The sequence below is a fragment of the Triticum aestivum genome, chromosome 2B, assembly GCF_018294505.1.
Source record: "Triticum aestivum cultivar Chinese Spring chromosome 2B, IWGSC CS RefSeq v2.1, whole genome shotgun sequence".
Lineage (NCBI taxonomy): Eukaryota > Viridiplantae > Streptophyta > Magnoliopsida > Poales > Poaceae > Triticum > Triticum aestivum.
The window spans coordinates 803,269,026-803,276,596 of record NC_057798.1 but is presented as its reverse complement, the minus strand read 5'-3'; the positions used below and the strand labels follow the sequence as shown (position 1 = coordinate 803,276,596).

At 51.0% G+C, this 7,571-nt stretch overlaps 2 protein-coding genes across 2 annotated transcripts; both read left to right on the top strand.

Moving 5' to 3' along the window:
- The first annotated feature begins 2,602 nt into the window (after positions 1-2,602).
- Positions 2,603-4,053, top strand: LOC123042908 (peroxidase 12). The gene is made up of 3 exons (XM_044465265.1): positions 2,603-2,848; positions 2,970-3,155; positions 3,316-4,053. Exons 1-3 carry the CDS (start codon positions 2,636-2,638, stop codon positions 3,934-3,936), a joined length of 1,020 nt encoding a protein of 339 aa, XP_044321200.1. The 5' UTR covers positions 2,603-2,635; the 3' UTR covers positions 3,937-4,053.
- A 1,568-nt stretch (positions 4,054-5,621) lies between these two features.
- Positions 5,622-6,397, top strand: LOC123042907 (uncharacterized). The gene is made up of 2 exons (XM_044465264.1): positions 5,622-5,841; positions 5,921-6,397. The coding sequence occupies exons 1-2, from the start codon at positions 5,683-5,685 to the stop codon at positions 6,140-6,142; spliced, it is 381 nt and encodes a 126-aa protein (XP_044321199.1). The 5' UTR covers positions 5,622-5,682; the 3' UTR covers positions 6,143-6,397.
- The last annotated feature ends 1,174 nt before the right edge of the window (positions 6,398-7,571 follow it).

Genomic DNA, 7,571 nt, shown 5'->3' with positions numbered 1-7,571 from the left:
TAGTGTAGTCGACGAACGACCAACAAGGGGCACACCTCCAGGTGAGAAATGCAGCTGCGCTCACACGACTCCTGGCTTCTCGCACGCGCGGCTCCCCCGCCTTCTTGCAGGCCTCCTGCCTATTCACACGGCTCCTCCCGGCTTGCTTGCATGTAAGCCATGAGATGATGCCGCGTGGTGGCCATCCAACATTGGATTCCGAGGGCGCGGACAGGGCATTAGAGGCCGAGTGCTGTTGCCGATGGTGCGATAGGCCATGCTATTTCAATCGCATGGGCGGCGCAAGGAGGCATAATCTGAAACTTCCCTCATGTGCTGGCGGTTGGATTTGAATTGAGCTCCATATTTGCCCTCCCCAGACTCCATATATGGAGGCTGCGAGCTCGTTTACGAAGAGAGCTCCATGAATTATGTCGGTTGGGAGCCATACGGCGAGCACGCTAGAGTGTGATTTTGGCTCAAAATCGTTGGTGATCGGAATCACATGGCCGACTCTGCTATAGTTGCTGTAATCGGCATGTGATCGTTGGTGATCAGAATCACATGATGATCGGAATCGTTTTTGGAAAATATATGTGCTTGTTGTGCTACGCAGATAGTCAGATCCACACCCCCCACGTACGTGACAGTAACTTAGTCGGAAGTTCCGACTCGGGACCGTACTAGGATTCCACGTGAGGAGTTACATGCATGTGGTCGTTTTGCTACTCAGATTCAAAATGTCACATGCATGCACGCAGGGAGGAGCCGGCTGGGCTTTGACTTGTTGTGTAGGAACGCGAGTGATTTGCGTTGCAAGTGGTTGGCATGCAGACGGACAAAGCTACACCTACGTAAAAGATTTTACGTACCTTAGGTAAAATGAGACGTGGCAGTTTTATATTGGGTATTACTTGGGGGCACGGGCCCACCCTGAAAATCAGGGGGGCAGTTTCATTAGCTTGCAAATGATTTACGTAATGCTTTGTAAGACATTACATTTTTGCATGCAGACGCATGCATATCGTCCAAGAGACGACCAGGCACGCTCTTCTCTCTATCGATCCCCACCTGGCTAAGGGCTAGCTAGGTAGATTGGAAAGACCCGCAATAAAAACGTTAAATCGAAAAAAAACAATTAACAATAACAGTAGCTTAGTGGGCAGGTAGCTTAAGCAGGCCACACGACTGTCCTTCATATATTTACAGAATTGAGCCCAACCACAGCTCAGCTAGAGGACGAATTTTTTTTTTCGAATACGCACAAGCATGCATATCATATACTCTCTCAGTATCACGATACTTGTCGTTAGGGAACTTGTACTGGTTTTCCCCCAACGTCAAGTATTTGGATACAGAGGGAGTATTTAAGACAGAAACGGTTTGAGAGCCCCCCACCTGGGCGATTACAACAAGAACACACCCAAGTCCAGCCTTACAACACGGACAAGATTACTCCTCACGCCTAACCCACAAGGACAACTCCACAAAGAATCGGTCAAGGACACCTCTGAATAGCCCAGCTTGCTTCCAGGCCCTTGCTTCTGAAAAGTATTCTCATGCCTATACTCCCTGAAGATGTCGATGACGGTAATTTAACTGGAACTGTGGTACTCCCTCCGTCCCGAAATACTTGTCGGAGAAATGGATGGAAATGAGTGTATCTAGGACTAAATTGCGTCTAGATACATCTATTCATCCGCAAGTATTTTCGGACGGAGGGAGTACATAGTAGCTAGCTAGAATGCCTTCAAATCGAGAAGCGCAATCAGATATGCAAAGAGGAGCCTTGACTTCCGTGTACGAACAAGCGGATGACTGGCTCCATCTAGTCTAGATTTGTAACTGACGGTCACTATGATATGATACAGTGAAGGTGCATCACGTGGCCGACCTAGCTAAGAATTTTCAGCGGTTTTGTAGCATGTCGATCTTGCAGGTGCCATTCAAACGAACGATCCCGTCTCTAACCACCCTAGCTAATTATTCCGCCATTAAGCTGTCACTCAACTCCTAGATGCCATCCGAAACTATTCCAAAATCCGTTAATCATATCCAGGTCTCCATTCTTGATAATATCCTACGTGATCTTGATCTGTAAACTATGCCCGACCGTACGTACTGATTAACAGGTGAATTAATATTAGTACTAATCTTCTGGTTTCTCCATCCAAGGAATCAATCGAGCAACCAATAATCAGTCGGCTTCACCGAGAAAACAGTAGAGCCCGGTCAGCTCTTTGCGTGCCCGCCCGCCCTGAATCGCATACACATGTATGCTAGTTTGGCAACATGTCGCCGTTGGTTAGGTGCAAATGCGTGTGCACGAAAGCCCCATGAAAGCGACGCCGTCGATGCATGCATTATCAAACCCTTTTATCACAACGGTAGGCCGTAATCAGCTCTTCTGACTTCTAGGTTCAAGCCATGCAACTTGGACATGTCGATCCACATTTGTAAGCAACGTACGTCCAGCTAGCTGCGACTTGTCGACCTGTGTGGAATTGAGGATCAGATCGAGCTATGTGGCTAGCAAATTGCACCGGACACATTTGACCGAGGACCGGCCGATTATAAATACCTTGGAGCGCTTTGCTTGAGGAAGCCACACGTACGACACCCTTTGGGTCCATCCATCTGCTGCAGAGTGAGAAAGATGGCGTCCAGAGCAGCAGCGGCCCTCGTCGTCGTGGCCTTGGCCTGGGCCGCCGTCCATTCGGCGGCGGCGGGGCTCTCGCCGGACTTCCACGCGGTGTCGTGCCCAGACCTGGAACACATCGTCAAGTACCACGTCGCCGAGGCCTTCCGGAAAGACGTCGGGGTCGCCCCCGCCCTCATCCGCATCCTCTTCCACGACTGCTTCCCGCAGGTACGTGCGTACGCACATATGTCAAATTATGTACATGTATGCATGTTAGCATGTAAGTATATGTAGGAGTAATTATGTATGCATGAGTATGATGCATGTTCCTTATTTACTGTTGTTGCAGGGCTGCGACGCCTCGGTGCTCCTCACCGGGAACAACAGCGAGCAGGCGATGGGGCCCAACCTGACGCTCCGGCCGGTGGCGCTCAACCTCATCGAGAGCATCCGCGCCGCGGTGCACCGCGCCTGTGGCCGGACCGTCTCCTGCGCCGACCTCACCGTCCTTGCTACCCGCGACTCCCTCGTGCTGGTACGCTACGTACCCTAGACCTTGGTGCCTGCCATGCAGCACGCACGACCATCAATCCAATTATCCAAATCTGAGTGCTCAGATTGGATGGTTATTCCTGGCGTACGTCGACATAGAGATTTACTGACGGCTAACATATACGTCTACGTGGTGGATGTAGGCTGGCGGGCCCCACTTCGACGTGGCTCTGGGCCGACGTGACGCGCTAGCCCCAGCGTCGGAGGACCTCGTCTTCACCCTACCGGCGCCCTCCTTCACCGTGCCGGAGCTCCTCAAGTCCTTCGGCGACCGGAACCTCGACAAGGCGGACCTGGTGTCCCTCTCTGGCGCGCACTCCTTTGGCATCGCCCACTGCTCCTCCTTCTCCGACCGCTTCACGCCGGACGTCGATACCAACCCGCCAATCGACCCCAATTTTGCCGCCAAGCTAAAGGCCAAGTGCGCCAAGGACGTGCCTGCGGGCACCGTCAACCAGACCCTCGATGTGCGTACGCCGGACGTGTTCGACAACAAGTACTACTTTGATCTCATCGCCAAGCAGGGCCTGTTCAAGTCGGACCAGGGCCTCATCGTTCACCCCAACACCACGCGCATGGCGACGCGGTTCTCACTCAACCAGGGGGCGTTCTTCGAGCAGTTCGCCAAGTCCATGGTGAAGATGAGCAACATGGACTTGCTCACAGGCAGCCAGGGCGAGATCCGGTTCAACTGCGCCGTTCCCAACAGCCGTGTCGAGGGTATCGAGACCATGAGTAACGAGGGCCATGCCGCCGCCATGTAAGAGATTGGTTAGTCGCCGTGCTTGCTGAAGCGTGTGATCACGTGTGTGCTACCATCATGTCATGGGGCTGGTGGTTCTGTGTAATTGTAATGTTGTAATAAAATGAGTAAGTGATCAGACACCATGCCCCAAGTATATATGCTTCCTACAATAGGAGGTTGTGTGCCGGTTTGAGCATTAATATACAGACGTTGCAGATCGATCTTAGCAGAAATCGGATGGACAATGCTCGCCGGTAGCCTGGGGAGTGAGGCAGGGAGAGGATGAGAAGGCATGCTACCTAAAAGATCCGTCGCGGCCACAATACTTAAATCATTTACAGATAAAAATCAACAAAGATTTGCCGTGCGTTGCAGCTAAAATATCATATATACACATCCTCTGGCTAGCTACAAAAACTTCAAACCATTGCGAGCCTTGGCTTAGTGTAGGAACGCACGCATCCATGACTAAGACTGACGCGGCCCATTGAAGGCTTAGCTAGCGTCAAGGTTTTCTTTTTTCATTTCGGTCTTTTTAACGAAGGTGCCCAGAAAAACCGGTTACCGAGGAATACGGGAAATCTCATGTTTAGTCGCCCAAAAAAATTGAGCAAAAATTTGTTGGGAATGGGATAAATTTATTTAGGCCTTCATCAATGGGCCGCGTCAGTAGGAACCTGTGTTTGCCAAACTTTCGAGTTCGAGCCCTTGAAGCTGCTGCCAAATTTTTGCATTGTTTTTCCTAGTAGGGCCACTTGGCATTGAGAGTTAAAAAAATGTGCAAAAAATCACAGGCACAAGATCCATTGTTTATATTTTTCTTCCTTGTAAGGCCACTTGACAGGGGAGTAAGAAACTTTACAAAAAATCACAGGCACGAGACCAATTTTTATGTTCTTCTTCCTCATAGGGTCACTTGGCAGTGACAGTCAAATCTTTGCAAAAAAAAGTCATAGACACAGGACCAACATATGCTACCCAAACTTGCCATTTCAAGTATATGCACTGGTATATACGGATATGAGAAAAACAGGCAAGCCGATGGTGACAGTCGGATAAGAGATAGACCATAGAGTGCAAAGGCAGCTCCACTAACATGCTGATCATGGAGGGTCTGAGGAGCCACACAGTTATACCAACATGAAGTGGTACCAGAAAGTAGTGCACGTCTTTGCCGTGCCATTCTTCTATTTAGGTTTTGAGCTTACGGTGCGTGAATCTATTATCTCTATGCGACAACTCAACTTTCACCGGGTTGTGTTGTTATGTATGGCAGCATGGATGGAGAAATGCATCACTGCACGCAGCGGCAGATCGACGGTGCGCAGCCCGTCGCGATGCGTGGCAAGCTTGCGCCCTACTTGGTGTATATAGGAAACGTGGAGAGTTATATGGCTCGTATTGATGTATTTAGGTGGACCGAGCTGACATTTGAGGCTGACACGCCGCTGCGCTGAGAACTGTACATCGCAGTCAGGAGGACAGAAAGTTACCGTTGCATGATCAGCATCGCAGTTGATGTATTTTTGGATGTACCAAGCTGTCAGGCGAGACCGACACGACGCTGCGCATATCACTGTACAGCGACGGCGAGAGGACGGAATGCTACCGTTGCGAGCTACACTGTATAACATAAACTTTTTTTCTGGTTGGATGTATTTAAAGCCCATGCAAGCGTTCGACGGCACCCATCACATGCAACGCAGCCTCAATCAAACACGCTCAAACATCTCAGTTGCCCTCCACCCCCCGCCGCTGTGCCAAGATGTCCCAGAGTTCATCGTCGGCGCGTCGCATCCGGGCACCCCCACCCCCGCTGCCCTTGATCATGTGCCCAAGGTGCACCGGGACAAGGACTAGGTGGTTTGTGTCCGGGATGGAACGCAACCCGGGCATCCGTTTCTACAAGTGCCCGAACCAGTTGGTAAGCAACACGTACCACACATCCGCCAGAACCGTTCTTTTCCTGCTTTGGTTCATCGTTCAGTTTTGAATCATGGCAGGACGGAGGCCCTTGCGATTTTTGGCTGTGGGAGGACCAGTACGCGTTCTACATAACTGGCGTTGGCATCAACCTCCTCATCGAGGCTGCCGGAGGTGGGAGCAACGTCATGTTCGGGATGGGACGCGCCATGGAAGACATACGCATCGCAGCTAGGAACACCATGATGATCTGTTTGCTAATGCTGTTCGTGGTGCTTGCCAAGGGAGCCGGCTGGCAGTAAAGACCAGGGTGGCGCAGCAATGAAGCGGAAACAGCCCGATGATGGATTACAAACCCCCTACCCTGATTTATGTTTGGTAATGCTGTTTGTAGTACGTATGAATCCAGAGTGCGGTGGCGTACCCCCGCAGGGTAACCGTGTATTAATTAATTTCCTATTAGCTAATGTAAACCTTGGCGACGTGTACCACACGCAACAGACCTGGACGATTGTTTCTGCACCTACATCAAGCCAGGCAGAGACATAAATTGATATGCTCGCACGGTCAAAAGCGTACCCAACAGCGGTGTGCGTGTGTCAGTTGTGACAGCGGTCGAAATCACTCCACCCCCGCCCCCCCCCCCCCCCCCCCCCCCCCACCCAATGCCCTGCCCCGTACACAATGCCTCCAGGCGACGGAGAAGGCCCGGGTCGCCGCGCAGCGAGGTGAGTTCCGATCCACATCTCAGGTCTCCGGCACATCAATTAAAATCTTGCTGAAATACTCACCCCCTCCCTGCACCACCCCCCCCCCCCCCCCCCCAAACAGAGCAAACGAGGAGTTCGTCAGTGCCTCCAGGCGACGGAGAAGGCCGGTGTCGCCGCACAGCGTGGTGAGTTCTGATCCACATCTCAGGTCGCCGGCACATCAATCAAAATCTTGCTGAAATACTCACCCTTCCCTGCACCCCACCCACCCGCGCCCCCTGTAGGTGTTCTCTCTCTCCTTCCACCGGCCATGGAAGGAGAGAGAGAGCAGCCGATCGAAGAAGGAGAAGCAGCAGCTCCGTCGGGATCAACAAGCAGGTCAACTAAACACACATCTAGGATAGCTATTCAGAAATTAATAGAGGTGGTAGCTGCATTGTCAGATTACAAAAGATTCCTAGTTGAGGAGATTGGATTTGAGGGTGTACTACGTATCCCCATGATCCAGAAAATCAATCTGAAGTTTAGCAAGTTCCTAATGACCAAGGTGGTTGTGGAAAAGCATTGCATCATACTGAGAGATGGCGGAACGCCAATTACATTCTATCCGGAGGATTTCCACAAAGTGTTCGGTATCCCATGCGGGCAGCGAGACATCAACGGCAAAGATGCAGACATCACACCTAAAGCAATCGAGTTCATTAGGAACTCTATAGGTTGGAATGAGAAATCTGATCGCAGCCTAAGCTCGCTTGAAGCGTTCATCGGCAAGAAAATAAACGAACTATCCAGCCGACTAGAGAAGGATTCTTTCAAGATGGCGTTTGTTGTCTTTGTGATGGGAAATCTGTTCGCGCCGTGCACCAAACACGACCACTCGACCATCGACTACTGGGGCGCCATCAAGGATGCAGAAAACATCTCCCTCTTCAATTGGTGCAAATATTCAGTCAATTTTTTACTGGAAGCAGTTCGCAAACTAAAGTTGGAAACGGATGCACACATAACACCCAACCACCTC

Excerpts from the sequence above, each read along its gene's own strand:
- LOC123042908 (XM_044465265.1), top strand. The coding sequence starts at position 2,636 with ATGGCGTCCAGAGCAGCAGCGGCCCTCGTCGTCGTGGCCTTGGCCTGG. Across the intron at positions 2,849-2,969 it reads TCCACGACTGCTTCCCGCAG|GGCTGCGACGCCTCGGTGCT; the intron begins GTACGTGCGTAC and ends CTGTTGTTGCAG. Across the intron at positions 3,156-3,315 it reads CCCGCGACTCCCTCGTGCTG|GCTGGCGGGCCCCACTTCGA; the intron begins GTACGCTACGTA and ends TGGTGGATGTAG.
- LOC123042907 (XM_044465264.1), top strand. The coding sequence starts at position 5,683 with ATGTCCCAGAGTTCATCGTCGGCGCGTCGCATCCGGGCACCCCCACCC. Across the intron at positions 5,842-5,920 it reads ACAAGTGCCCGAACCAGTTG|GACGGAGGCCCTTGCGATTT; the intron begins GTAAGCAACACG and ends GAATCATGGCAG.